General features: G+C 40.9%; 1 protein-coding gene across 8 annotated transcripts in view; it reads left to right on the forward strand.

Annotated features, from left to right (window-relative positions):
• CEP170B (centrosomal protein 170B) overlaps window positions 1-11049 on the forward strand; it is a 58147-nt gene extending 47098 nt beyond the window's left edge. For 4 of the 8 annotated variants that reach the window (XM_018907146.3, XM_018907149.3, XM_018907148.3 and 1 more), the window contains 6 exons: window positions 2275-2313; window positions 2860-3003; window positions 4434-4522; window positions 5075-5168; window positions 6089-6140; window positions 6866-11049. In XM_018907146.3, the coding sequence (XP_018762691.2) occupies window positions 2275-2313; window positions 2860-3003; window positions 4434-4522; window positions 5075-5168; window positions 6089-6140; window positions 6866-7101 (654 nt within the window). In that variant the 3' untranslated portion in view covers window positions 7102-11049. The remainder of the gene's footprint in view (window positions 1-2274; window positions 2314-2859; window positions 3004-4433; window positions 4523-5074; window positions 5169-6088; window positions 6141-6865) is intronic. The other 4 variants (XM_018907147.3, XM_018907150.3, XM_018907151.3 and 1 more) reach the window with 1 other exon arrangement.
• Window positions 11050-11427: the final 378 nt, after the last annotated feature.

Raw genomic sequence — 11427 nt, forward strand, 5'->3', positions numbered from 1 at the left:
AGGAGAGCAAATTCAGGATTGTCACTCTGTAGGGACTACTCCTGGCAGTGCCCACTGCTAGAGCAGTTTTTGAGATCTGACAGTGGTGTGTGAAGGACAAAGCACTAATGGGAGCCCATGAAGACAGATCAGGAGCCATAAACTTTGGTGTGTTCAAGCAGTGGCTGAAAATACTCTAAAGGCTTCTAATGAGGCTTCCTCTGAGCAGGAGTGGATATCAGCATGATTTCAGCAGGGCCAGCATCTGGCAGGCCATTTGAGTACACCCAAAATGCCAAAATGCATCGGTGTTGTTGCCTTACGTGATCAATAGCCAGGACAGGTTCCATCAGCAGGGCTTTCTACTGGCAGTACTGAGATGTGGAGCCAGATCCTGAATAGCTTGGGATTCTAAACAGTCTTGGGGGTCTTGTTATGAATGCCAGCAGTACAAACTGATGTGAGTTTAATAGACACATCATCTTTGTTACTGGACTGGATTCAGCACCAGCGCACCGTCACCCCTGCTTGACTGTTGAAACTGTGCTGAATTAATAATTTTGGCTTGATGCAGAGAAGCTGCTGGGAAATGTCTGAAGATCATTGTATGTGATGCTAAGCACAGTGAATTTTGTTAGTGTTTATCAAAAACACTTTATATGAAATATTCTAGGAAAGGACATAGTGATCAGAAATAGCTACCATGGTTATAATAGTAATACATTGAAAGATCTGATAGAAGGAATTCCGTGAATAAGGAAAGTTTTCTGTGTGGGTGTCTCTTATGCTGCAATGGCTTATGCAGTGTTGTATGCCATTCTGCATTCTAGTACTAAATATTTATATCTATTCCAAAAAGTGGGGGAAAATGCAGGAGAAATAAGTACTGGTACTGGAATCACTTTTGAGTGTTTAATGCTATACCAGAAATATCATCTGGGACCAGTGCGTGGCACAGCATTTCTCAGCCTCAAATGAACTGCTTTTTAAATTAGTTTTATTAAGAAGCTTGGTTAAAGTTTAAATGAGGAGTATCCTCTTACAAGTTAAGGTGGAACCTTAGATTTAAACCTTATTCTTCAGTTTCTGTTCTTTCAGGTTCAGTGCTGGCTTGGATGTTTGCCAAGGAGACTTTCCATTTCCCCAGTGTATGTTTGGGGTGGTTTTGTTTTTCTAGCCTCGGCTTTATAGTTTATGATAAGATAGATTCTTGGCATACAGAGCTGAGTACTGCTACAAATTAAGCAAATTCTAAAAAACAAACACCCCCCCCCCCAAAAAAAAAAAAAAAAAAAAAAAAAAAGGACAGAACAAAAGAAAGAGTTCAGCAAGGATGAAACCTTAGTGATTGCTGTTTACCAAAGCCTTGGGTTGTTTGGGATGCCTTGCTTTCGGGATGTGTAGGTTTTGCAGGACCCAGTTTTCTGCAGAGCTCAGCCATCAAACTTAAACCTCAGCTGCTGCAAACACAGTCAGGTTGGATCATCCCAAATCACTGGCTACTTGTGCAAATTTTAGCCCTGCATAAAATTATTTTGGCAAGTCTTTTTAAAAAAAGTTGATAGTAATGTTGCAAAAACTAAAGAGTCTGATTAAGTTTGTTAAGTTGTTGTGTAACATACTCAGTGTGAGTGTTGATACAAGAGGAAATGCTTACAGAAAATGTGAGAACAGAGCAGGTTGTGTACAAAATCTCCTGGGATGGTGGAGCAGGTGCTGTCCTTACCTTGTTTTCAGCTGGTTGTGCTGAGACCTGCTCACTGTAGGAGTATCTCATTCCCTTCTGACACTTCTGCTGCTGCAATCAGCCTAACTTACTGTTTCTGCACTTGATGGAAGGAAGCCTATTAGCTAAATATTTTGGCTGTTCTGCCCCTATGCTATAATATCTCACACCTGCTGCCTGTGTATAACCCAAGTGCTGCTGCATAGTGTGGGGAGCCCTGACCTTGGATGGCACACAGTTTCCTCACAAGGAGCTGTGTGCTATGCCAACCAAAGAGCCTCTTGGGCTGCGTGTTCATCCCTTCCCCAGAGCACTCTGGATTTCACTCAGCAAGTCCAGTTTGGAGTAACTGGGGATCTGCCTGAAGCCACCTCAGCAGAACTGGCTGCTGACCAGGATCTCTGTGAGCTTCAGTGCATGATGGTGGGTGGGCACCAAGCGCTGGTCCTCAGGAATGTGCTTCTGGGAATGTCAACCCCAAATAACCCCCCCAAACCCTGTGTTCTCTTTGATACTTGCTGTCACAGTCATTCACTAGCATTGATCTCTTTGTTTCTGTTTTAACACAGATTGCTCGTAGATCTTTTCGGCTGGCATATCCATCTCAGGTGCACTTTCCATCCCATTATTTTTGTATCTCTGTCTTGTCACTGTTATTTTCTTCCCCTTCTTTTAAAGTTTTTGTCAGTGAACCCAACAGGAGTAACTGTTTTGTCATTTCTGTTCTTCCTGTTAATTATTTGCTTTTTTAGTGGTTTTGTATTGCTTTTTCATCTCTTTCATGTGTTACTAAATGGTTTCTGATTAATTTGAGTGTGTCTTTAATGTTGCATTGATATATTAAGACATAAGCTATGGGAAAACAGGGTCCTTTTGAGCTTTAGCTAAATTCAAAAAAGACAAAGATGTACTTTTCCGTACATGCTTAAGACTTAAAATTTTAAAGTAGAATAGCCCCACAAAATTTTGTGGTATGACTCCACTGGTTAGGCACTTGCAGGATTGGGGTCTAGTAATTTGCTTACGAGCCCATACCTGTCTGAACAAGACTTAAATGAATCAGTGTTCTTCTAAATCTTCAGTACCTGCAGTGAGTGCCTGTGAGCCTGCTTTCCCTACTAATTTTTAATGACTCATTCCTCATTATTTCCAAGTTGGTGCAGCACATTCCAGAAGCAAGTCTGAACTACCAGAAAGTGCCTCCGGGATCAGTGGAACTGAAGGATTTTGACCAAAATATGAACGACAATAGAGAAGAGGATCCCTCAAGAAAAACAAGGACAAGAAACCGTGAGGAGGCAGGCCACCTTTTTCTTTGCTTTCTAGATGACATGGTTTTAAGCTGCTGTATGTCTTCTTGTTCTTTGTAAGCTGCCAAATGGAGGCTGCTTAAAAAACACCAAACCCACACTTCTCAGCAGCCCTGATGTGTGGGAATAGAAACAGTGTTTAAAAAGAAAAAAGAGGAACAGAACCACCCATCTTGCCAGTAGTGACTGGAAGTTTCCTCTCTTGTGTAAAATGCCAGTAAAACCTGAGGTTCAGTCACCTGTTTTTGGGAGCACACATTCAGTGTCAGAGCCTTCTTAGGCTGTTTCACTGCTGTCTTAGAGAAGAACTCAAACATCTCAACTTTGAAATCTGAAGCACTGATAGTTTAATGGCACCTTACTGTTCTGCAGCTGGCATCCTGGTTAGAGCTGCTCATGGAGCAGCAGTGGCAGGATCTGGACCTTAGGAGGGGGTGTGTGACTGGTGGCACAGCTCTCTTGCTGTGCCCTGCAGTCTGTGAGCATTGCTCCCTCCAGTGTTACCTGCAGGGTGACCTGCAAATCACTGGGGTGATGCTGAAGGGTGAGAAAGCCTGGCCTGCACTGGAGGCTGGGGATGGTGTTGGGATGAGGGCTGTAGTGGGGTGATGGTGCCAGGAGGAGGAGGAGAAAGCTGCTGATCCAGCGCTGGCTGTTGCTCCTGCTTACTTTCTGCCTGCCAGCTGTGGTGGGGAGGAAGAGCTGGGGCAGAGGCTTCAGGAGGCAGTGAGGCAGGAGGGCAGAGCTGGCTCCAGCAGAGCCACTCTGGAGGTGGAGTGTGACTCACAGAGGCACATACAGGGGACTGTGGGCTGAGCCACTGGAACTGATCCTGTCCTGTGGCTGCTTTGAAGCAATCCCTTCCTCTCCTGTAGAGAAGTGCCAAGGCTGGATAAAAGGTGCAGCTTCAGAGTGCCCCCAGCTTGATGTGGGCTTTCCTGGCAGAAGCCTGGAGGCTCTGCTAAGCCACAGGACTTGAATAGTTGGGGTTTGATAGTATTTTGTTGTTACTTGTCATAAAGCAGAATGTAACATGGTGGGATACCTGCCTGTGAAGGTGGTTTGACCTCGTATGTGTCACATTAGATAGTTTCAGTGAGACTGCTTGTGGGGCTTCTTGCATTGGGATTTGACTTTTGGGGTTTTTTTTGTGAGGTGTGGAAAGTCCTAAGTGCTGTTCTTTCAGAAATGCTTGTGTTACTGCCAACAGCTCTGTCTCTAGAAAAAGTCTGAACAAGTTGATACTAACTTTTTTGCCAAAGTGCTGCAATAATGCTGCACATCATCTAATCTCCCTTGAACTTCAAGTATCATCCACACAAAGATGTTCCAGTGGAGATGATATGCTGTAAAAAAAATTCCTGTTTTGTAATATGCTGCTTTTGCTAAAAGTTTTCCAACCTGTCCTCATATTTTAGGTAATCTTTGACAATCTGATGTTGAACCCAGTGTCCCAGTTATCACATACAATCCGTGAAAATACAGAAAACCTCGCTGAAAAAATGAAGTAAGTAACTTCTTGTCCCTGGCCTGAAATATTGATTTGCTGGTGAGTTTGTTGACTTGCTACTTGTGGAAGATATTGTACTGTTGTCTTGGAAAGTTCTGTAATCAAGATGCAGGGAATCTACATGTAGGAAATAGTGTGTGTGTAGTGAACCATAGGTAATATGATTATTTGCTATCACTTTTCCTCATATCTTTGGCCTTTGGAATTTTAATGCTGGATTTGCCTGTTGATGCCTTGACTTTGAAATGCTGCCTATGAAGGAGATAGAGCAGAAAACTGGTGGATTGTCTCTTCTTTCCTTTTCTGTACCAAGGCTCTTGTAAATATGCAATATGTTACCAAGCTTGTGAAATCTTTTCAAAGTTTGTTGTTGCTCTAGAGACATCAGAGGAAAGGACTTTGGATTGTTCCTAAATCAGCTGAAAGGAGCTTTGTCCAGCTGCTAATCCACTAATCTCTTTTGTTGCCACATCTTGTGATAATTAAGTCTTTTAAACAAGCAGTGTTTTGATGGCAATTTTAAGATCTGCTCTACTTTTTGTATTACAGGATTCTGTTTCAAAACTCAGAAAGGACCTGGGAGGAAATGGAGGCCAAAATCAATTCAGAAAATGAAGTGCCAATTCTGAAAACATCAAACAAAGTAAGTCCACGCAAACCAGTGAAATACTAAAGACTTGGTCCATGAAAGCTTTGTAAGACACCAAATTAACAATCTCTGACCCTTCTCAAATCTATTTCTGGAATTTCTGGTCCATTTTCATGTGTTGAACTGCTGGATTTCGTTACTGTTTGAAGTGTCACAGAGTGAGTTCCTTCTGTGGTTTTGTTTCACCAAACTCTTTCCCAGTTCCTTTGCAAATTATCTTCAAAGACTGGGTCTCTTAACAGAAGTTGAAGTTCAGGGTCATTGGGCCTCATTTAATCATTTACCAAAGGGTCACCTGCCATGTGGTTGCCACAGCTTCAGTCGCAGACAGGTGTTTCTCATGAATGTTTGTTTTCTTCACCTGGAACTGTTTGATATTAGGGCAGTAAAAATCTACCTCAGGGTGCATTCACTCAGGTGATTCAGCCTCAAGATGGTGCTTGTGCTCTCATGGCCTTTCATTGTCCTTGAAGGGGATTGTCAGTAAGGATTTAAATGCAGTAGTGGACCCAGTGAATATGATTAATTCTAAACAACCTCGTGCTAGACCTGTGCAGCTTGGTGCTGCAGCAGCATAAATGTGGTCAAATATTGTGTCTGCTCTAGGAGTTGAGTTTATAAATATCTTTGTGTATTTCATATTAACGAGGAGTCTTTGTAGAGGTGTAGCATTTCATATCAAAAAGCCACTGTGGCTGTGAATGGGTGCTGTAATAGCACTTGGTGACACAGGGCAGAGCAGGCTCCCTGTGCACTGACCAAATGCCCCTCAATACAGCTTTTTTGGTAAGTGTCAAGGTAGGGCCTGGCCTTGAATCTTCTTGATCAGATAAGGCAGAAGCAGTCAGACTAGATTTCTGTGTCAGTTGAGTGTTTTGTTGCTTAATTTTTCATTCTGATGCTTTTGTTTCTAGGAAATCAGTTCTATCCTGAAGGAGCTCAGGCGAGTTCAAAAACAGCTTGAAGGTTGGTCATCTAAAATGTTCCTGTTGTCTCTCAAATGCCAGTACAGTTGCACAAAATAAAGTATTGTTGGCCTGATTTGTTAGTGAAAGCTGGGAAAGGATGGAGAAGTTCAGGTTGTTATCACAGTGCTGTCTAATGAATGCATAGGGAATTAACAGTAAATTTATCTTATACTGCCTGTTTTTAGGAAAATTTTTTACTATTGAAATGTAGAAGCTGTTGCTATGGAAATACTTTATTTGTGGTAATTAGCATATTTCCAGAAGATAAAATGGTGCAGGACTGTTCTGATGAAATAATATTTAGCAGCTCTTTCAGCCAAAAAAGCTGTGCTATGCTTTTTGGACTTGAATTTTGCACACAGATCTTTGCGTTAGGAAAAACAACACAAGCTCTTGCATCATCTAAAAGCGTAATAAAGGCATGTAAAAACAGCCAGGTATCATTTTGGGCTCCTGCTAAAAGCTTGCCATTTGGCTGCTGTAGTTTGTCTTTTCCAATTTAACCAGAAAATTGAGAGTCCACATCTCTTCACTCTGGGAGAGGTTTTGCTTGTTAAAGCTGTTTAGACCTGAAGGTACTAATAAAGAAAATAACCTGACTAAAATGAACAAAAGTACTGCTTACAGTTCTGCTGCCTTCAAAATGAAGGCAGCAAACTTCTGTTTGGAAACTTTGCTGACTGCTGCTGATGTGTTTATGTCTCTTTTTTTTTTCCCCCCTAGTTATAAACGCTATCATCGACCCTACTGGAAACTTGGATATAGTTGCCAGTAACAAAGCATCTTCTGCTGCTAAACAGTCTACAGCCACTAAAGTCAGGACTGCTAACAATTCTGGGTCCACACTGGAGACTTTGTCCCTAGCACAGATGAGAAACTACACTCAGAAATCGAACTGTGGGTCTTCTAGCTTACAAGATTCAAATTTCATTCCAGATGGGGAGAAATATGTGATCTGATACAATATTTTGTATTGCTGTTATACTGTAATCTACTGTTGCATTAGTATTGTGTATGAGTGGTTTGTGGACAGTTTGTGTGGAGCAGTTCTTTAGATTGCTAACATGTTGCACAAAAAAGAAAAATCTATGCTGTGAGGGTGAATGGAAAGTCTGTGTATGCCTTTTAAACAAGACTAGCACTGTGGAGCAGCACACACTCAGCACAGAGGCAAACTGATTTTTGCTAATTTACTCATTTATTCTTCCAATGTGCCATAAGAAAACAGGCTTTGCATATTTTCCATTCAGTACTGCTGAGGCTAAAGTGCTCTTGCCTTTTGGCCTGTTTATAACTATTAAGTTTTAATGAGGCTCATTTTGAAAAAAAACCACACCTTTTTGGTATTATATTTGTTTGGGTTTTGTTTGGTTGAATTTTTTTGAGGTGTACAAGTGAAGCATTACAACTCTGTTGGAATCAACTTGTAAATCCAACAGAACAATTGTGCAATATCATGGGTTTCTGAGAGAAACCCTTACTTGCAGTTGTGTAAGATTTCCTTTCAGCAGTCATAAAAAAGAAGCCACACTGAAGTTGTGCATCTGTTTTTCAGTCCAAAAACTAAAACAAGACAGAGTAAACCCTTTTGTTTGTTCTCTTGGGAAGGTATAAAAGTTAATAATGGTATGAATGTAAAGACTACCGATGCACCTACTATTTTTGATTATCTTTCAGACCCAAAGTTTGGGTTAGGTGCAAAAAGTTATATTTTACAATTTAGCTTGCCAAATTTTCATGATTTTGGTACAAATGCTGTCTTTAAGCTGCTTTTCTTTTTTAATTTAAATATACAGTCTTTTCACAATGAGCTACGAATGCTCTTGGCTGGGCCAAAGACTAAGATGTTTGCAATTACCCAATTGCAAAGAAAACCATCTGTTCCAATGGCTCATGGAATAAACTCAATTACACAGTTGCTGTGAACTAGTGCAATCACTTCACAGCACTGAAAAAATAATGGCTTCAATGTAGCTCCACCTTTATGGCTAGTTCTGTTATGAATTTTTTTTTCAATGCAAAAGTGCTTGTGAAGGCCACCATTGTGGTGTTCCTCAGAAACTATTCAACAGTGTCTATAGGTACGTTTGGGATTTTTGTCTCTGGATTTAATTTTTGGTCCATTATAATCCTGGAAACACTAAGGATTGTGTACAGTTCTTTGAGCAATTTCTTATTTAACAAAAGTTGGGGTTTATATTCTGTCTTTGTGTTAAACTTCAAAACACTAAGCAATTTTTGTTGCTTTAAGAGCAAAAATTTTGATTTTGAGGGGATCTCTTCCAGATGTGTTTGCTCCCAGTTTTTTCTGTCTTGTATCGATTCCTTTTTCATTCTTCCAGGTCAACAAATAGTAATCAGGTAAAGAAATTATTTTGTAGCTGTGGAGGATACATTTACTGGGAAAGGTGAGCAGATGAGTTCCACTTTGCCCTCATACAGTATGTAGTTTAACCAGTGAAAATGGTTTCCCAAGCTTGACTGCTTCTTGTGTGCTGACTCTATATTTTGGGGTGAGTAGTGGATTCCTTAGTTAGCTTCAGTAGTTACCTGAGCTTTTCTACTAGGATGTTGTAACTGTGGGAACCTGTTAAAATAATTTAAATAAATAGGGATGCTCACAAAGTGTTTAACCTTACTAGTCAAGAAGGTGATTGCTTTCCTGGTGGAGCCAGGATATTTAATCAGTTTCAGCAGAGACAAGATCGGTCCCAAAATGGGAGTATGTCAACACGCCATTAGTTTATTATTGAGCCTGCAAGATGCTGGCTGGTAAATAGTAGGTGCAGATATCCTTCCAAGATTTCCAGTAGGCTATAAGCTCATCTGCTTGTGTGGAGATGCCCTTCCATGAAGAAATCTGCTGGATTTCACATAGATGAATGCAGAATAAAAAGAATTTGCCCTTGATGTTGTTCTGCCTGTAATATACGCACTATCTGAATGTGTTAATTCAGTCGTTGATTCTGATCTGTCTTTTCTTGAAATACCTGACTGTGTCCTTGGTGAATATCATAAGTGGTGGTATCGTTCCTGACATATGAAACACAATTTTTCAAGCCCTTCTTAGTTAGGGTTTGAACTGACCAGGTGCTACCCCAACTCACTAGGAGTCAAAGGACCTTCACAGACAAGGCGTTGCTGTTAGTTTCAGTTTTGCTGTAGAAACAAGTGAATTACTAAGACATAAATCTGACTTCTCTGATTATTTGTTATTTCCACATCTTCATGGCTATGCGCAAGTGGATTCTGTTTCTCTGCAATGTGTCCTTGATGGGACTTCTGTTTACTTTCACTTGAAAATTGTTTGATTCTTCTTTGATTCTTGAACACACCAGGGAGGGATTTTTCTCCCTTGGTTGCTCTGTTCTGAACTAGAGAGAGCAAGCCCACAGACACCTTGCATCAATTAAATCAACCTGCAAAATGCAGTACCTCTTCAAGTGACTAATGAGGATGCAACAATCAGTGTCTCTTGATAATTTGGAAATGAGTGCATGAAGGCAGGGAGGATGCACAGCTTGATTTATTTGTGACTCAGCCAAACTGTAAAATGCTTCTGTGTCCTGACACTATGCTCATTTTTGGATCTTTGCATTTGAAAAGGTTTTGCTAGTCAACGATGAAACACAACATATTTTTTTCTTGTGTTCACTGCTTCTGAAGTACTGTGGTTTGCACTTGTCTGCTCCAGATAAGCCAAAGAGCTATCCATTCCTTTGCTGATTGTTGGTTCTTACAAGCAGTAATGTATGCAACCATGGAACCATGCCTGTGTGACTCCAGTGTGAACCTGACCCATGTGTAGTGGTGTATCTGGAGGGCCCAGGATCAGTGCACGAGATTCCTGCTGCTCCTGTGAGCTGTGGGTGGGCCCTGCATTGAGCTTGGCAGGGGTGACACTGCCCTGTGTGTCACTCCTGGGCCACTGCTTTTGTGTGTTTTGTGTTTGACTAAAGCAATGTAACAGAGGGTGGGATTTTTGAAGTCTTGGGGAAGCAAGTGCTCAGGTCCTTATGGTGGGGTTTCCATATGCTTTGGGTGCTTGATGCCCTGAGCACCTTCCAAAATCCCAGCCCTCAGCTCTTCCACTATACTTGAAAACTTTTCAGTTCTACGCTTTCAAATGTAAAATCCTGTTACTCTCTTCTGATGGGGTGAATGTAAATTCCTGTGAGGGTGTGTAGGAGCTCTGGGAGCAAGGACCCAGCTGGATCTGTGGTGGTGTCATGTTATGGTCATGCTCCAGGAGCAGAGAACGTCTGCATCATCTTTGAGTATTTTAGTAAAGGTACAATTAGTGGAATGTTTACATACAGCCTACTGACAAAAAAGGAGACAAAAAGATAAAAAAGTGTAAAGTATTTAAGTGCAAGACTCTACTAGTTTTTTCTTGTTTTGCAGATCACACTAGCTATTTTTGAAGTTGGTAAATGTGTATAATTTTTGCAAAGACCAGACAGAACTACCTGTTCACTTTCAATGTGCCCCGTGCTGAATTGTGCCTATTTCACTCTCTGCTGTTGTTATGCTGCTGATTCTGCTGTTCTGAACTGTTCACTGGATCATTCCATTTGCATGCAACACAAATGCAAGCTGAGCTGTCTGAGAGTAAAGCTGAAACACGTTTGTATAACTTGAATCGATTAATGACTTTCTCTTTTCCACGCCCTCTTGAAATGCTGTGTATAATTTTGATTTGTTTCTTCTGCCCTGATTTCTTTCCACTTTTGGTTTGTTGTGGTTTTTTTTTTTGGAACAGTAATTTATTTTTGTTTGGATTATAGGCAGTATCTGTACATTTTGTTTCAAGGTGATATTGTGGATGTCTTTAAAAAACCAAATTGTTATTTTATATAATTTTATCATAAAGTTGCTCTAATAAATCATTCTTTTATCATGTGACAGTGATGCTGCATTTTGTGCATTAATTTGGAGGAGGATGTGTGTTTGGTGGATGGATTGTTTCAACTGCTTGTTCTCACTGGTGTTAAATGCAGTAAAATGACAGAATTCTCAGCAACTGGAGACTCAGAGCACGACTGGATCAGTCCTGTGACACTTATGGCTGGGCAGATCCCTCTCCCAAGAGCAGGGGTCCCCTTATTCCCCCAGAACCTCCTGGCTTTAAGTCCCTTTAACATGAAGGTAGCACATCTCAGTATTGTATGGTGATACTTTATTTAATTTTTAATGCTGTTTTTTTTCATTGTCATAATTAACATGGTGGTTTAATCCAGCCTGGAAGTGATCATTCCCCAGAAGGTATGTGATTGCAGATACAT

Source organism: Serinus canaria, chromosome 5 (genome assembly GCF_022539315.1).
Source record: "Serinus canaria isolate serCan28SL12 chromosome 5, serCan2020, whole genome shotgun sequence".
Taxonomy (NCBI): Eukaryota; Metazoa; Chordata; class Aves; order Passeriformes; family Fringillidae; genus Serinus; species Serinus canaria.